This window comes from Mustela erminea, chromosome 2, assembly GCF_009829155.1.
Source record: "Mustela erminea isolate mMusErm1 chromosome 2, mMusErm1.Pri, whole genome shotgun sequence".
Classification (NCBI taxonomy): Eukaryota; Metazoa; Chordata; class Mammalia; order Carnivora; family Mustelidae; genus Mustela; species Mustela erminea.
The window spans coordinates 37,686,151-37,706,059 of NC_045615.1; the positions used below are offsets into that span (position 1 = coordinate 37,686,151).

At 38.3% G+C, this 19,909-nt stretch overlaps 1 protein-coding gene across 6 annotated transcripts in view; it reads right to left on the minus strand.

Annotated features, from left to right (window-relative positions):
* Positions 1-19,909, minus strand: part of FNIP2 (folliculin interacting protein 2) — a 132,951-nt gene that overhangs the window by 64,929 nt on the left and 48,113 nt on the right. For all 6 annotated transcript variants that reach the window (XM_032332664.1, XM_032332661.1, XM_032332663.1 and 3 more), the window contains exon 2: positions 1,356-1,482. In XM_032332664.1, the coding sequence (XP_032188555.1) occupies positions 1,356-1,482 (127 nt within the window). The remainder of the gene's footprint in view (positions 1-1,355; positions 1,483-19,909) is intronic.

Below are 19,909 nucleotides of genomic sequence, written 5' to 3' on the forward strand. Positions count from 1 at the left end.
TCTGCCTGTCAAATAAATAAATAAAATCTTAAAATTATATATATATTTTTAAATATAAATAAATATAATATATAAAATAAAATATTTTTAAATATATATATTTTAAAATATATATATACATATATGTATGTGTATGTGTGTGTGTGTGTGTGTGTGTGTATTTTTTAAAACAAACTACCTGTGCAGGGCTTCAGGGAAACAGGAAACGATGTGGAAAATCAAAGGAAAACCATGGCCTGTCCACCAAAGGGTAAAGTGCTGGCTCACTATAACTTTGATACAAATCTACCATTAAAGCCTACAGGTGAATCACCTGAGAGATCCCTGCCCCTCCCACACCCCCAACCTAACAAGCCCAACAACTACTGTAATGATTAGCTACCTGGCAGACTTCCACTTTAGAGCACTATGGAATCTACCCAGCTCAACTGCCTTTAACCAAATACGTCCTTCCTGCAGAAATGATCTTTATCAAAAACAGGAAAAGAGCCCCTGGGCCCTGATGAAACAAAGACCGTGAAATAAACTATTCATTTACTTAGCTACACATTCTATGAACTTCCAGAATTTGGTCAGTATGGATAGCAAGGTATTGAACATGAAAAGAATGAAAAGTCTAAAGGCAACAACTTAGAGGTACCGCAGGCTGATGTCCAGAAGACTCAGGAGGTCTGGACTCTGTGCCTCACCTGGACACATGACCTTACCTTTCCTGTTCTGGCTACAAGGGATCAAGGGCTCTTATGTCCTCACTTTACCCATCCCAGATCTCCCCACAACCCATCCACCATCACCCCCCGACCCTGCTCACCACTAAAAATAGGAAATAAATAAAGCTTCCCTGGTCAGATGGGTTTGAGAAGCCCTCCCTTTTGAAGATAAAAGCTTATGTTAGCATACTGAAGAGCCCTATGGTAAGGAAAGCTATTTAATTTTGTTTAACTTCATGCAGTGTAATACCTCTTCTTATCTATGAGAAATACTAGACAGAATGATCTATTAACTTCCCTTCAGGCTAACACTTTATGAATTTTCGAGTTCTCAGTTTTCCTGTTACACAGCACATGTTTGGCATCCAAATCCTACTGCATTGCAACTTTACCTCCAGTAACATGTATAGTACCCTACTGAGCATCTGTCATGATTCCTTGCTAACAGTCTCACCTGTGTATATTAATAAGAATACAAATGCAGCAGAGCAGGGTGGCGGAGAGCCTTTGTTTATGTTTCTTCTGAACCATTACTGGTACTGTACAATACAGCCCAAAGAGAAGATAATGAATTAATAAATGACTGCTCAGAGAGGTGGTTAACAGCACAGATAAAAAAGATGAAAGCAAATCTGCATTTCATACCTGAGTTGCCACCTCTTCAATCTTGTGAACCGCTTTAGAATCAAACAAGACTTGTCTGCCCCTCCTTTCACAGTCCTGGTAAACTATCAGGCGGATCTCATTCAGGTCAAACTCCGAACATGACCAGCTGTGGATTCAAAAGGGAGAAAGGAGTTATGTTACCCACAACACTTGGAATGATCATGGAGAGTAAGTTTCCCAGCCAGTGTGTCTAAGGGCATCAGAGGGCCACAAAGGTGCAGAGATTATAACCCCTTCGCACCTAGGGGGCAGATAGCCTCGCCTGTGGCCTCAAAGGGGCCCTACAAATATTGCCAAATGGACATGACAAAGGTTGGGGAGACTGCAGTAAATAATAAATCACTGAAGAGAAAGCATCTCCTTCCAAAAAATCACAAGGATGTGGAGAGAAAGCTAAATTTGGATGCCTGCATTCTGGGGATGGCATACCTGATGTATAGGAGTGTTCAAGCTTCTGTGTTACTAGCCAGGGAGCCATTTGGAGTGAGTGGGGCCTTTTCCCTTCCTCTCCCACACACCCAGGCTCAGGTAAAATTGAGTGGAATTACATATCCTAAAATTTAGGATTTTCCTCTATTATAGCTGGCTCTGATACAGAAGTTTTGACAACCAGGTGCAGGGGCACCTGGGTAGTTCAGTCGGGTAAGCATTTGCCTTCAGCTCAGGTCACGATCCTAGGATTGAGTCTGGGATAGAGTCCCATATCAGGCTCCCTGATAACTGGGGAGTCTGCTTCTCCGTCCACCCCTCCCCTGCTTATGTCTCTCTCTCTCAAATAAATAAAATCTAAAAAAAAAAAAAAAATCAAGTGCATCACTGTAGGGAATTTGAATTGCTAACAATAATAATCAGCAATAAAGGAAGCATGGCTTATTCCTCTTAAAAAGAAAACTACAGACCAAAAATGGAGTCATTTAAGCCAAGTCACTAAACCAGAACTTAACACCTAACTTAGCTACAGTTTCAACCTCCCCTAGAGGTTAACCTGTCATCACTAGGCCTTTTCCAGGCCTAAAAGAAGATGAGGTTATGTGCCTGATAAGACCCTTGTCCCTCCTCCTCAGGGATAATGACCTAGCCTGAAGTAATCATTTCTTTTCTTTTGCTGTTAACTCCTTGCTCCATCCTCCTCCCTGTAAAAACTGTCCATTCTGTACAACTCCTCAGAGCACCCCTCTACTTGCTGGAGGGGATGCTGCCCCACTCAGGAACTGCTTAATAGGGCCAATGAAAACTTCAAATTTACTTGGTTTAATTTTGTCCTTTAACATTCCTAAGCAAACCAAAAGTTGCTGGGATAAAACTGCTCTAAACATAAGTCTGTTCTTGAGTAATGAATGAAGTGAGAACGTGAGACTATAAAAAGGGTAATCATTTAAAATGTACTGCTTTGGGGCTCCTGGCTGGCTCAGGTGGTAGAGTCTGCAACTCTTGATCTCCAGGTTGTGAGTGCAGGCCCCATGCTGGGCACAGAGCTTACTTTTAAAAAATTTAAAAAATGAATAAATATAAAACGCACTGCTTTGGATTATTTTCAGTTATTAGTCTGTTAATCCACTTAACACATATTTGAGTGCCTACTATGATTCAGGCACTGTGGTCCTGATGCTAGATATTCAGCAGTTAACTAAAGAGATCTGGTCCCTGCTCTCACAGAGAACATGGTTTAGCGGGGAATACTGGTCTAATAATATATGAATATGTAATTACAGATTGTCCTAAGTGCATAAAGGGGAAGGAGCCTCATATTTTCACATCTGAGGAACAGGGAAATCCCTAAGTATTTAAGGAAGTGAAGCAGGGTTCTGGCTGGCTCATTTGGTAGAACATGTGACTTTTGATCTTGGGGTCTTGAGTTTAAGCCACATGTTGGGTGTAGAGCCTAATAAGAAAGAAAAAAAAAAAACCAAAAAAACAAAACAGACAGAGGATTTAAGGGACTAACATTAGGGCTTGAAGGAGTAAGAGTTAAAGAAATAAAGCGTGAGGGGCATCTAGGGGACTCAGTCGGTTAAGCATCTGCTTTTGGCTCAGTTCATGATCCCAGAGTCCTGGGATTGAGCCCCGAGTGGGCTCCCTGCTCAGTGGGAAGTCTGCCTCTCCCTTTGCTCATGCTCTCTCTCTCACAAATAAATAAATAAAATCTTAAAAAAAAAAAAAAAAAAGAAAGTGTGAGAATGAAGAACAGGGTAGGAAGAGGGAAGGACATGGTAAAATATAACAATGATATAGAAGAGACAGAAAAAAAAAAAGCAGAGAAGTAGAGCTCAAGAGGTAGGCTGGGAAGACAGGCAGGAGCCAAGATCATACCCTAAGTGCAATGAGAGGCCAAGATGAACAAACAAAGGCTGATAAGCTTGGGTCTATACTTAAAAAAAAAAAAAAGAAAAGAAAAGAAAAGAAAAAAAAATTCAACCTAGCTCCTCTAAGGAAAACAGAGGTGGGGGAGATCAAGACTGGAAGCAAGAAGGCCAGACAGAATTCTTATGAGTTCAGCCCTTGTCAGGAAGGTGAGGACAGCAACTGAGGTGGAGGAAGCAAACACATGCATGATAAGTGCTCCAAAATGTTACTAATTACTTAAGAGAATTGTTAATGGTACAATTAAAAAAAAAAAAAAAAAACAAAAACAACTGATACAGCGTCTGGTAGCCAACCACAAATTGTACATTATTGGCTCTTTCCTTTTTCAGTGATAGTTAATATTGAATATATTCTTTCCAGGTAGCAGATTAGTTTTCTTAAATTCCAGCACCAAAAAATACAAAGTTCTTATAACAACCTATGTTCTAAACTGCCATGTCCAGTATCCCTTCCTCCTGATTTTGATAACATGGCCAAGTTTATCTTGGAAATCATTTTCTTCTCAGTCCACAAGTCATCTGTGTTCCAGGTCTGGCCAATCAGACCCCCAGCTAGGCTGTGAAAGCCAGTCCCCACACTTCGTTGCTTGGCTGGCAGATGATACTCTAGAGTTGACGGTGCCTGCTTTTCGTCGTTATGAGGTGAGAACCTATCTCTGAAAATGAAGTCAATGTGAAGGAAAGAGAGGTGAGCAATGGGGTGAGACAGATTCTTGCTGGCAATCGAAGCTACCTGCTTCTGAGTGAGCACTCTTCCTGAAGTTAGTTTTCTATCACTTACAACCCAAACAGTCCTGGTGACTGTGCCCCCAAACCACTAAATTTTAAAATTACACAAAGTCATTAATAGTGCCTCTGTGGGGAGCCTGGCTGGCGCAGTCAGCACAGCATGCGACTCTTGATCTTGGTGTTGTAAGTTCAAGCCTTATGCTGAGTGTAGGGACTACTTAAAAAAAAAATAGCCTCCAAGAGTACACAGGCTAAAGTTATTAAAAGTGAGAAAGCAAAGAGGGTCTTTGTCTTTTTTCTTGTTCGACCTGCTTTGCCCCAGCAATGACACTTCACCAAAACAGCTTTCTAATTTAAGAAGTTGTTCAATCTTTTTTTTTTTTGAGAGGTAGCCATGATTCAAATATCCAATAATGATCGTAACACCTTATTAAATGTTTCATGCTATTTTTCAAAATTTAAAAGAATGGAAATAAAGATATGGAAGGGGAAAGTAAATATGTTAGATCATCTAATTTTTTGAACTAAATAACTTAAAAAAGTATGTTTTATAAACTGTAAAGCAAACTATACTCTCCTTCCATATGAATATTTTATTTAATGCCTAATTAAATTCTTGTCAGCTGTCATTACTATTATCAGTGGAGAAAATTACAGTTGAGAAATTTGACAAAGAAAATACAGGCAGGACAAAGGAGATGTACTGAATGCTTCAAAGTAAGACAGGCCTAGGATCAAATCTCAGCTCTGCCTCCCACTGGTTTGACAGCCTTGGGCAAGTCCCCCCAGGCAGCACTAGTGGGGCCTGGTATAAAGATTAAAGGAGATAATCTATGGAAATCTCCCAGCGCACTGTCAGCTCTTTCCCCTACCATCCTCCATATACAGAGGCTTGGGTTAGTCATCATCACGTGCCACATCTATCTTCTGCGCGTCCGCATACCCTTCAATACTCCACCAAAAGTTTTTATGGGGCTTCTGTGAGTACCAGCCATGGTTCTTGGTGTTTCACTGAGGGCAACCCTGCATGACTCCAAGAAGTCTATGAAAAAATATGCCTTGGACTTTTGCCTTAAGATATCTATTTGAAAGATGTTTATTCTAATCAGAACTACCTCATTTCTTTGCTTTGGTTGAAAGCAAGGACAGAACACTGGTCCCTGGTGTAATTTGTCTACTCTATGACTGCAGCTGTCCGACTGTAGGCACAACAAAATAAGATGGTTTATCTACCTTTTCTTACTGTAAAACTTAAACAAAAGGACTTAGATGGACACTTTTCAGTTTCAAGATTCCATGATGTTAAGATCTGCCAGGGAATGAACCAGATCTTATTTTTGGAACTACTCAAGAGCAGGAAGAAAGTGACCAAAGTCTAAATTACTTAACCTGAAAGGTGACAAGCAACAGTTCAAAGGAGTTAAGTACAGAAAACAGAATTCTCTTCAAAATATATATAACCCCCCCAAATAAATAAATAAAATAAAAAATATATATAACCCACCTGAAAATAATGATGTACTATACGTTGGCTAATTGAATTTAAATTTAAAAAGTAAAAATAAAAATAAAATAAAATACATATAACCACGTGTTGTGGGTTGAGTCTTGTCCCCTCAATTCCTCATTCTCACACCTGGGACTAGGACCTTGTTTGGAAAAAGGGTCTTTGAAGATGTAATCAGGTTAAGATTAAATCAAACTAGATTAGGATGGGCTTTAATCCAACAACTGGTGTCCTCATAAGAGGAGGGAAATCTGGACACAGACACAGAGGGGAGGTGATGGATGACAGACAGATTGTGGAAGTACACTGCTACAATCCAAGGAAAGCCAAAGAAGGCTGGCACTCAGAGGGGTTACAGTAAGAAAGAACTGGATAAGTCCTTATTCTCAATGAATTTAAAATCCAGAAGACACAATTATATAGGAAACTACATGAAAATAAAAAGACAAGGCAGAATATAGGAAGCAAAAGTGAAAAAAAAAAAAAAAACAGGAAAAAGTTCCCAGAAGGAGCAATATTTGAACCAACAAAGTTAGGAAGGATGGCAAGGATTCCACGTAAACAAGGGAGTCAGTCATTGCAGAAAAAGGGCATGGCATAAACACAAAAAATCAAATGATATAAAGTCTTCGTTGGTTGGATTATGTCTTCGGCAGAAGAATCACACAGGAAAAGAGGCCATAAAGTTTAGGATTACTTGTAGAGAGCCCTGTATATTTCAAGAAAAAATTATGGAAAATGGGTGGCAGTAACAAATATGGAATTTTTTTTTTTTTTTTTTTTTTGGTCTGGGTTAGTACTCTCAGGAAAAGAGCAAACAGGAAAAGTAATTTGCAAATTAGTTGACATTCTTATTTTATACTGAAAAGATCTTTGATGCACAACTTGCCAAATTTAGCTTCAGAGACACTAATAAAAAGTTACCATTGAATTGCTGTTCTGTGGTCAAGTGTATAATTTAAAAAATACTTAAAGATTCCAATTCTTATTAGAAGCTTTAATTCATCAAGCTAGCCTAAAGATATAATTTTAAAATGATTCCAAATAAATGCATCGTACTGTTATTTTACCAAAAGAAATTCCTATTGGTTATTGGCTGCAACTCTGTCTTTAAGAAAGTAGGTGATATATAATTTTTTTACTTCTTTTGTAGAAGAACTGTGTGGAATGAAAGAATAAATCCCTATAATCAGCAGTATGGTGTGGAAAGAGCACCATAAGTAACAACACAAACCTCAAAGCACACTCCTGCATTCACTCTTTCCACCCACTTTTAGGATCCGGTTAACCCAAGTACCATGGAAGATACTAGGAATAGAAATTAATTGGATGCAGTTCCTCCCTCAGAAGGCTTACAACCTGATATGGGAAGGCCAATATACAAACACAAAGGATGAAGACGTCAAGTCCACACTGTAGGGGTAAGGGATGGATGAATGTCACAGAGGATGTGATCCTTGGGACATGAATTGGTATTCACCAGGATAAACAACTTTTATCTCTAGCTCTACCACTTTCGACCCAGGTGACTTTAGGAAAGCACTTATCCAGGGGCCACCTTTCTCAAAGTGTATCTATCTGCCTTATCTCTCTCACAAGGTTGTTGGGAAAAACAGTTACTAAGTATGAAAGTGCTCTTACGCCTGCAAAGCGTAAATCAGAGATAAGTTCAGACACACAATCCTTTCACTGAGATCTTTGGGGCCAGGTGTTTAAGTATTCAGAATTTTTTAAATTTTAGAAAGAATGTCATACCACATGTTATGTGATACCTCCTCCCAGGTTCCAGGCATAACCAAATCCCAAAATAAAACAAATTAATATTACATCAGGCCAAGTTATGAATATTTATGCTGAGTGGATTAGACAGAAACTATGCATAACTTCACAATAGTTCAGGTTAATTCCAAAAATCTTTTCAGAGATTTTAGGATTTTAGAATTGTAGGATAAGAGGTTGTTGACCAACGTAATGCTTACTGTGTCTTAGGGAAGGTCACAAGGCTAGAATAAGTAACATTAAGTTCACCAACTTTATCCCAGATATAAGCAATCCCTAACAAAGACAACTATCAAAGTTTATGTGCAAGTAAGTTCTAACTCAGGACTCGTTTCTCCCTTTCACTGAAACAGTACTATAAATGGTTGCAAGAGTCACAAGCTAAAACCATATAAGTCTTTATGTGTTCACACAACAATAACAAAACATTATGAGTCACAAAACAGCCTGAGGTTTGGATAGGATGTACCATGAACTATGAAGTACAGAGCAGGAAAAAACAGAATTCTTCCCCTTTTTCCCCCCCTGAGTTCAGGGGTCATATCAAGTAAAACTGAAAAACAGGTAAAGTTCATGTATGGCCCCATGGCACCATCATACCCACCCACACACTGTCCTAGAGCCCCCGTGGCATTGACTAAACCACAGAGCACTGTACTGGTCGTCAGAATGCCTGAGTTCTAGGCAGGATCAACAGCCTATTCCCTTCACCTCGTAATCCAGAGTTTCTTCCTCTAAAAAGTGACGGGTTGGGGCAAAAATCATCCCTCAAGGTCTTATCCTTCCAAATGTAACACACAAGAATTCCAAATCATCTATAAAACACACACAGTGTGATTTAGAATAGATGACCCCAGCAAGGTAATAAGAGGAAAGCAATTGTAATGTTGATCCACATTACTGCATGACAGCCCTCACCTCTTCAAACTGTACTCTATACTTTAACAAACATGCTTCTTAATATAAATACATCTTTAATCGATAGAACTTTCAAAAGATGCTAACAAAATCTGCAGAGGAAAAGTACAAGTTCTTTGGAGGCAAGAGGGACTCTGAGGGGCCAGGTGACTATGCCACTATACCAACTAGGATACCACCCCTGGCCAGATTTTGCTGTTATTATTAATAGGTTTTTCCCCTTCTCCCCCTTAAAAATTCACAGAAGCTCTAAATATGGTCTATATTTTCCAAAATAGTTCCTGTAATTCATGAAAGAGTACTATGTGTTCTTTTCCAGTATCTTTAAATTAGAAGCTACCTTCACTTACAAAAAAAAAAAAAAAAAAAGTTAGGGGGCAGGCGTGCCTGGCTGGTTCCGCCAGAAGAGCAAGTGACTTTTTCTTTTTTTTTTAAGATTTTATTTATTTATTTGACAGACAGAGATTATAAATAGGCAGAGAGGCAGGCAGAGAGAGAGAGAGAGAGAGAGGGGAAAGCAGGCTCAATCCCAGGACCCTGAGATCATGACCTGAGCCAAAGGTAGAGGCTTTAACCCACTGAGCCACCCAGGCGCCCCGCAAGTGACTTTTGATCTCAAAATCATGAGTTTGAGTCCCACATTGGGTTTAGAGATTAGTTTAAAAAAAAATATATATATATATGTACATAAATGTATATACACATATATCTTTATCTTTGCTGTTCATCTTCATGCACGCTTTAAGTCAATATTCACTGAGCTAATTCTTTCATACTCTTGTCAGCATAACCAAAACACTCTCAATATTCATTACTATATTTCAGGATTACTGAAATGCACAAGGACCCTGCTGAAAGCTAACTTGCAAAACATGATTTCATATTTTTTCCTGAAAGTAAGGTTTCCCCACCTCCCTTACTCACCCACCCAGGGAAATCATATACTAATAACAGATAAATATTTAAGACAGTAGTTTGTATATTAATTCTAGACGCATTTAAATTATACACAGATTCTATTCTCCTAGAGGTTTCCAAAGGTCAAAAGCATGCTTCTCTCCATAAGGCTTTTTGTTTGCAAAATGAGAAAGCCAAAATCAACAGAAACTGTACCTATCTTTGGTTGTAAAATATCAGCTCTAAAAGAAATGGGCACAGGAGAGCAAGTGGAGAGTGGTCAGAGCACAGCACTGTAGGGTCGGGCCATGGGGCAGAGGCAAGAATGAAAATAAGGGGGAAAAAAAGAAAGACATGGGTACAAACACACAAATTTACATATTCTTTGACCTGGCAATTTCATTTGTAGGAATTGATCCTACAGATCAATTTGCATGGGTTCAAAATGATTATGTACAAAAAGGTATTCAGTGCAGCACTGTTTGGAATGGTAAAGGACTTGAAAACGTCAACACAAGATTGTTAAATCATGGTCCATCCATACAGTGGAGTACTATACAGATATAACAACAAATGAAGATGAACCTTATGTAATTATATCATAAGCCAAGACACCACTCAGGAAGAAGTACAAGATATTGCACATAGAATGTTACTATATGGGGGCACCTAGGTGGTGCAGTGGGTTAAGTCTCTTGCCTTGGGCTCAGGTCATGATCTCAGGGTCCTGGGATCAGCTCCCACATCGGGCTCTCTCTTCGGCGGGGAGTCTGCTTCCCCCTCTCTTTCTGCCTGCCTCTCTGCCTACTTGTGATTTCTCTCTGTCAAATAAATAAATAAAATTTTAAAAAATAAAAAAAAAGAATGTTACCATATGTATTTTTAAAAAGAAAAATAAAAAAATCTGGATTTTATTATATATGCACAAGCTATCTCTAGAAAGATGAATAACGGATTATAAGACTGGTTGTGTCTAGAACTATTTTTTTAAAGATTTATTCATTTATTTTTAGAGAGAAAGAGCAACTGCACACACTAGCAGGGGGAGAGGGAGAGGGACAGAGACAGAGACTCTCCAGCAGAGTCCCCGCTAGGCACGGAGCCCAATGCAGGACTTGATCCCACAACTCTGGGATCATGACCTGAGCTGAAACCAAGAGTCAGACAGACATTCAACCCACTTAGCCACCCAGGCACCCCCAGGACTATTTAATTCACAGCTGTCAAAACAGCATAGAGTATAGACTCTGAAACCAGGCAGCCTGAGTTCAAGTCTTCACTCTGCCTGTTTCTAGTTATGTGACTTCAGAAAGTTACCTAACCTCGCTGTTCCTCAGTATCTCACTTGCAAAATGGGGGCAGTAATGCCTTCTCCATAAGTGTTTGAGGATTAATGCAGAGCCAGCACACAGAAAGTGTGCTGTAAGTACTAAGACGTTGTATCTTTTGAATATTCAAGCATATAACTGTATTATCTCTTGAAAAATTAAAAATAATTTACAAAACTGAGGGGTACAATAAGAACATTCTAATTTTTTTAACCCATCAGATAGTCTATTATTGCCTTAAGACAAACAACCTTAATTACTGTTTGCTTTGAAAAGCTTCTTGGTAGCTGAAGCATGAGGCTGTGGGTGAACTCCTACAGGGAAACCACCTTAATGAATTCAAGGCATTTAGAATCAGTTTCAAATATGTCGTTTGGCCTTAGACAATGACATTTATTGAGCTTTCTTGTCAGCATTCATATACCACATTTTCCTGCCCTTCTTCATCCCCTGCCTCTCCCAAGAATAGGATAAGTTTCTCTCTAAAAAGTAACCCCTTTCCATTTATTAAACCTATTTATGGCCTTTGAGTTTATTACTGTTCTAGTACTGCATTACATGGTTTCCTACTATATTCAATAACTGCCCTTTTTTCACTGCATAATCTCACAGAGCCTAAAGATACTACTTCAAGAAAGTCTGATGTTTGGATATAGGCGGAGGAGGACTGGTGATCAGAGTTACACAGCACACACACAAATAATTGCCTAACATTTGAGAGATTGCCAAATACTTTACAGAATTCACCTGAGCTAACCTTCACAAATGCCCTGTAAAAGCCTGTATTTCATATTTTATACAGAAATCAGGAGACCATTAAAAAGGTATAACCAGTAAGTGGCAAAGACAGGACTCGAACCAATGTTTGCTGATTCCAAATTCTGTGCTCTTCCAACTCTGAGATACCATCACCTTCCTATCAGTAGCAAACAAGTCAGGGTCACAGCTTCTATGTTCCAGGACATCCCTCTGCATTTCCTTCTGAGGTATAAAAACCCTGTTACACTTGAAAAATAAGAATACTGGTGATATAATCTTAAGACTGAAAAGTAAAACCCAGAAGTACTGTGAATGACCCCAACTATGTTAAAAAAAAAAAAAAAAAAAAACCTGTTATCAAAGTTGTCTTTAAAGCTCACCAAAAATTAGTAGCTCATATCACAGACAGAAGATGAATCTCCCTAATATATAAAGGACCAGAAATCAATGAAGAAGAATACTCACAAACCAATACTCACAAACTGGGCAGTGGATACAGGTAGTTCACAGAAAAAAATATATTATGATGGTTTTTAAATAGGAAAAGATGTTAAATCTCACTCTTAGAGAAAAGCAAATTAAAGTCATACACTTATCAGATTGGCAAAATTCAAAAAATTAACACAACTTACTCGATTAAGACAAGCAGAGGCACAAAATGGTATGACTACATTGGGGGAGCAATTCATCATAGCTAGAAGAATTACAAGTATTTGTAACCTTGGACCCACCAATCCTACTTCTGGAACTAAGCAAATATAAACATGTGATTGTGGGATGTTCGCTAAGAGTGGAAGGCTGGAAACAACTGGAGAAGACACTGGTAGGGGCAAGTTGTATCATTTATTTTAAATTCACACAACAAAATACCAAGGAGCTGGGGCACCTGGGTGGCTCAGTGGTTTAAGCCGCTGCCTTCGGCTCAGGTCATGATCTCAGGGTCCTGGGATCGGGTCCCGCATCGGGCTCTCTGCTCGGCAGAGAGCCTGCTTCCCTCTCTCTCTCTCTGCCTGCCTCTCCATCTACTTGTGATTTCTCTCTGTCAAATAAATAAATAAAATCTTAAAAAAAAAAAATACCAAGGAGCTGTAATAGAGAGTGAGCAAGGATGACAGAAAATCTGTTAGATCTCCAGAGGATACTGAAAGTCCGAACAGCAAAGAGTAGATTCGTGTATACAGCATGCTACCTTTTGTGTAAGAAGGAGGAATACATATTTGTATTTGCTTATTTTTATACAAAAGAAATATAAAAAATTAGTTTATATAAATTGAATTTTAAAAAGTAGAGAAGGAGAGAAAAGTTCTGACTTCTGAAAACAAAACTCACAAGAATATTCTGTTCTCCCAGGTAAAGAGCTAGATTAGTTTATCAGACGTCATTGTTCCTTCCATTAGTTCTAAAATAAATTTCTAGATCTTATAGTCTACTCCTGGCCATGAAGAGGCGTGCAGATAAAACAGATAAAATAAGGCCAGGAGCTTGCCCAGCACTTCCTAAGATTGGTTTTTAAATTTATGGCCCAGATAGTTGATAAATTTGCCTGAAAATGCTCTCCCTCGTTGGGTGGAGAAGACAAGACTTTCAAAAGTCTTAGTCCTGGAGAGAGACACTGGCAGTCTGGGAGTCCATAGTTGAGGTAAGATGCTGTTAGAGGCCAGAACATTTGTTAATGCGCAAAAAGGCAAGTGAGTGGCCACAGGCCCTTATAGGGAGGGGCTTTAGCCAAGGCTAGGAAGTATACATGCTGTCACACCTTCCACATCATGGTGAGTACTGTGGGGAAGTTCTGAGCAATGTTAGCCAAGAGGGCTAGAGAAAAGACTCCTGTTGCTTCCTTACCCCCCTGCACCAGGTAGACCCCTGTGACCTCTGCCTATTGCTCCTGGCATCAAAAGTGTGATTTCTTCATCCAAAAAACCATCTACATAAAAACATGTACAGGAATGTTTATGCAGCATTATTCATTATAGCCAAAAGGTGTGTGTGTGTGGGGGGGGGGGAGTCACATGTCCATCACTGGATAAATAAAACATGGCACATCTATACAATAGAGTATTACTTGGTCATAAAAAGCAATAAAGTACTAACACATGCTAGAACATGGGTGAACCCTGAATGCATGGTAAGTGAAAGAAGTCAGTCACAAAAAATTGTATGTTGTATGAGTCCATTTACAGAAAATGTCCAGAATAGGCAAATGTACACAAAACAGATAGCAAATTATAGTTAAATCTTGTGTGGGGTATCTTCTGGGGGTAATGAAAATGTTCTGAAGAGAACAGTGGTGATGACTGCACCAATCTATGAATACACATAAATCCACCCAAGCATATACACACTTTAGATGGGTGGATTGCCTGGTATGTGAATTACATCTCCCCAAGCTGTTTCAAAAGAAAACAAGATACATTTTCTGTATACCTCCTCCACCCCACCCAAGGATGATGAGCAGTGGGAACACTCATGCACCACTGTTGAGAAAGGATTTGAGGCAACTTCTTTGTGGAATATCTAGTAAAGCCAATATGCAGATATTCTAAAACTTAAAAATTCCTCCTAATAATTCCACTCCACCCAGTGGAGGGAGATATGCAGAAAAAGACAAGTGTAATATTATACACTGCAACATTGTTTATAATAGTAAAAATCTGTTAAAAAAATGTTCATCAATAGACTAATGGATAAATTGTAGCATGCTATACTGAATTTAGAAGTACTGAACTAGAACTAAATGAATTAGTACAAATAAATCTCAAAATCATAGATATAAACACACACATAAGCTTCTGTATGTACAGTACATACAGTTCTGCATGTACTGTATGTACAGTATGAAATTTGTTCTGTAATGTTAAATATGTGTGACCAAGTTTTTTTTTTTCAATACATCTTGGCCAGTAAACTAAAAATATGCAGAGGTAAATATTCAGAATGTAGTTACTCCTGGGAGGTAGAGAGGGAAAAGACTGGGCCCAGCAAGGGTTATGCAGGAAGCAACATCTGTTCCTCTGGTGTTTTAAATTTTCTTGTTTTTAATTATATATGTGAAGCCAAAGTGGCAAAATGTTAAGATTTAAGAAAACTGGGTTGTGGGTACACATATGATTATTGTAACATGTTCTGCATCTTCTATAGGTTGAAATAGTTCATAAGAAAATGAAAATGCAATCCCTTTGATGTTCTTCAGAAAACTAAAAATAGAACTACCCTATGATCCAGGAATCGCACTATTGGGTATTTACCCCAAAATTACAAAAAAAAAAAAATGTTAAGGGACACATGCATCCCTATGTTTATTGCAGCATTATTTACAATAGCCAAACTACAGAAGCAGCCACAGTATCCACTGATAGATGAATGAAGATGTGGTATGTACATATACAATTGAATATTATTCAGCCATAAAAAAGAATGAAATCTTGCCATTTGCAACAACATAGCTAGGGAGTATAAATGCTGACTGAAATAAGTCAGAGAAAGACAAATATTATATGATCTCATTCATATGTGGAATTTAAGAAATAAAACAAATTAGCAAAGAAAAAAAAAAAAAAAGGAGACAGACAAACCAAGAAACAGACTCTGAACTCTAGAGAACAGACTGATGGTTACCAGAGGGGAAGAGGGAGATGGGAGAAATAGGGGATAGACATTAAAGAGTACATTTACCATGATGAAAAAATAAAATTAAAGAAACACTTAAATTGAGGGAAAGAAGAAGAAGAAGAGGAGGAGGAGGAGAGATGATGCTAGCACAGACTAGGCTGTAATAGTGGAGGTGGTAAGAAGTAGTCAGATTCTGGGCAGCATTTGCAGGTAGAGCCATTTGGAGATGCTACAGATTGGATACAGTAGGTAAGGAAGGGGGTGGGGGAAGAAGGGTCCCATAATTAGGACCATCAAGATGGAGAAGGCAGCAGGTGAGGCAAATTGTTGGATATACAAATCTGGAGGTCAGGGAAAAAGTCTGGGCTGGCATTATAAAAGCGGGAGTTGTTGGACTACAGATGGTTTTTAAGGCCAAGAGCTGAATGAGATCACTAAGAAAGTTGAGTGTGGGTAGAAAAAAGGTCCAAGGACTGAGCCTTCAAGCACACCAACATTAACAGGTCTAGATAAAAAGAGGACTCAGCAAAGATCAAAATGGAGCAATCAGGAAAGGGGAGAATGCTGGAGTAAAAAAGGAAATGCTAAATGGGTTTCTAATGAGCCCAAACAAACAAAAAACCAAAACCAAAACCAAAAAAAGGATTTGTAAAAAAAACTAGCAAAACTGACTACCTAAAGTGCATGGGGGAAAATAAAGAGGTGGGAACAATATATTTCAAATACATATTTTTATTGTTGTACCAAGTGAATGTACTATCTCTGAAGACATATAGACAAATGGTTTTTAAAACGTTAAGGAAGAAAAACTACACTCATACTCTAAAAGGTGATTTAACCTAAAGATGCTCAGTCTCCTTTGCCTCAGGTTATGATCCTGGGGTCCTGGGATGGAGCCCTGTGTCAGGCTGCCCGCTCAGCGGGGAATCTGCTTCCCCCTCTCCCTCTCTCCTGTGTGCTCACTCTCTCTCTCCCTCTCTTTCTTAAGACAATCAATCAATCAATCTCAAAAAAAAAAAAAAAAAAAAAAAGGCGATTCAAACTACAAAAGATACTAGAGCTGGAAGGGTCTCTTTAGCTTGGCTTCAGGTTTCCAAGTAGAGGCACAACAATCCCAATTAGGGTAACACTCCTGACTGTCTTCACTCCATCTGCTCCTTCCCAGGGCAAAAAGAATGATTTCTGATTAATAAATTTTCTCTTATTCTTTGGCATGTATCTGCCTGCACAGCACACACAAACCAATCTGATCCTCAACTACTCAACATCAAGTTTTACAGGGGTGAACCCTTCGTGACAACGCTTATATGTGTCCTAGGCTGCCAATGACAAGGTGTGTGAACAAATCTAATTTTGAGGTTATTAGGCAGATCCTTGCTGGTATACACCCTAACCATTTTCCAAATGTAAATATATTTTGGTTTCTATCTATTTGAACAATTTCTATCTTTCAATTTTGAAATTCTATTGAGAACAGAAAAAGGGTCTCCCTCAAATTTCCTACAAGGAAAATTATCTCCCAAGGAGAATGTCAGAAATGTGAATAAAAATAAGTTTCTTTCTATGCTTTGTTAGCAGTCAAAAACTAGAAACCTAAACATCCACCAGAAGAACATACTCTAAGTTTCTGAGGCCATCTATTTAAGAACATACTATGAAGTAATTAAAATTTGTTCATGGAAACATTTTAATAACATAGGGGAGGAGCGCCTGGGTAGCTCAGTGGGTTAAGCCTCTACTTTTAGCTTGGGTCATGATCTCAGGGTCCTGGGCAATGGGCTCTCAGCTCAGCAGGGAGCCTGCTTCCCCCTCTCTCTCTGCCTGCCTTTTTGCCTACTTGAGATCTCTGTCAAATAAATAAATAAAATCTTTAAAAAAAAATAACATGGGGGAAATGTTATAGTGAGTAAAAAAGCAGATTATATATAATCTGATTGATAGATACAATATGATTCAGTTAATATAATACAACTTCTATCCATGTACCAAAAAGGACTGCACGAGGGGCTCCTGGGTGGCTCAGTCAGTTAAGCTTCTGACTCTTGATTTCAGCTCAGGTCACAATGTCAGGGTTATGAGTTTGAGCCCTACACTGGGCTCCGTGCTGAGCGGAGAGTCTGCTTGAGATTCTTTTGCTCTCCCTTTGCCCCTCCCCTTGCTCACTTGCTCATTTTCTAAAAAATAAATAAAATCTAAAAAAAAAGGACTGCAAGAAAATAAAAGTGTTAGTAGTAAAATTTGTGTGATAGCATTATGAGTAACTTGAATTTTCATTTTTATATATGCTTATACCTTTCCAACTTCTATAATAAAAGTATATCATTTTGATAATCAGAAAAAATATTTTCAAAAATCTTAAAATAAGTTTAGTAACAATATAAAAGAAAAAGTTGGAGGAATTTAAAAAGAAAAGGGGAGGGGATTCCTTGGCTGGCTCAGTTGGAAGAACATGTGACTCTTGATCTCAGGTTGTTAGTTCAAGCCCTGTGTTGGGTGTAGAGATTACTTAAATAAATAAAACTTTTTTAAAAACCAAATAAAATAAAGAGAAAAGGGGAAAGTAGCTAGCTTGACATAAATGCAATCATGCTCCGGAAAATACACCTGTTAAAGTGTTTTTTTTTACAATATTTCATATACCTGCAATTAACAAGTGGAATTTAAAATTAAAAACACAATATCATTTATATTAGCACACTCCCTCAATATATACAAAATCTGTAAGAGGAAAACTATAAAACTCTGATAAAAGAAATGAAAGAACTAAATAAATGGAGAGACATTCCACTGTCATGGATAGGAGACTCAAGATGCCAGTTCTTCCCAACTTGATCTACAGATTCAATAGAATTCCAATCAAAATTCTAGCAAGTTATTTTGTGGATATAAACAAATTCATTCTAAAGCTTATATGTGGAGCTAAAGTACCCAGAATAGCCAGCACAATATTGAAGGACAAGAGCAAAACTGGAAGACTATAACCACCTAACTTTAAGACCTACTATAAAATTATAGTAACCAATACAGGATGGTTGGTACTGATGAACAAAGAGACAAATAGATCAATAGAAAAGAATAGAGAGCCCAGAAAAAGATTCACACAAATACAGTCAACTGATCTTTGACTGAAAAAAGGCACAGGTAATACAATGGAGAAAAGACGGCCTTTCCAAAAATGGTGCTGGAACAAATGGACATTGACATGCAAAAAAATGAATCTTGACACAGACCTTAAATACTTCACAAAAATGTAATTCAAAATGAATCTCAGACCTAAATGTAAAATGAAAGACTATAAAACTCTTAGAAGACAACACAGGAGAAAAACCAAGATGACCATGGGCATAGTGATGACCACCAAAGCACACATCATTAAAGAAATCACTGATAACCTGGACTTTATTAAAATGTAAAACTTCTCAACTGTGGAGGACAAAACAAGAAAATGAGAGGATAAGCCACAGATTGGGAGAAAATATTTACAAAAGACATATTTGATAGAGGTGTGTTATCCAAAATACAAAGAACTCATAAAACTCAACAACAGGAAAATGAACTACCCAATTAAAAAATGGGCAAAGATCTGAACAAATGCCCCATAAAAAAAGATATACAGATGGCAGATGAACATATCAATGATGCTCCACATCATATGTCATTAGAGAAATACAAATTAAGACAATAGTGAGATACTACTACACTCCTACTAGGATGGCCAAAATGCAGAACACTGACAAAACCAAATACTGAGAAGCATGTGGAATAACATGAACCATCATTCACTGCTGGTGGGAATGCAAAATGGTACAACGACTATGGAAGTATGGTGGTTTCTCACAGAACTGAATAAACTCTTATCTTACAATGCAGCAATCACACTCCTTGATGTTTACAAAGGAGTAAAACTTAAGTCCATACAAAAACCCACACGGAGATGTTTATAGCAGCTTTAGTCATAACTGCCAAAACTTGGAAACAACCAAGCTATCCCTCAGTAGGTGAATGGACAAATAAACTGCCACCTCCAGACAACAGAATTCTTCTAGTCAGCGGTAAAGAGAAATGAGCTATCAAGCCATGAAAAGACATGGAGGAAGATTTAACACATACTACTGTATGAAAGAAGCCAATCTAAAAAGGCTACACACTGTATGATTCCAACCAAATGACGTTCTAGAAAAGGCAAAAGTATGGAGACAGTGAAAAGATGAGCGGTTGCCAGGGGTTAGGGAGAGATGAATAGGCAGAACACAGAGGATTTTTAGGGCAGTGAAACTAATCACTATTGATACTACAATGATGGGCACATTCCATCATACAACTGTTAAAACCCACAGGATGTATAACACCAAGAGTGAACCTTAATCTAAACTGTGGTGTGGAGTCACAACAATGTCTCAGTGAAGGTTCATCAGCTGTAACAAATGTACCACTCTGATGCAGGATACTGATAGTAGGGGAGGCTGCACACGTGTGATGTGGGGCAGAGTACAGAGGAACTCTCTGTTCTTGCTGCCAATTCTAATGTGAACCTAAAGCTGCCTAAAAAATAAAGTCTATTTAAAAGGAAAAAACTTTTTCAACTGTCAAGGGAACTTTCAAAATATGGGAACTTTCAGTAATGAGCACTAGTTTTTAACGTTT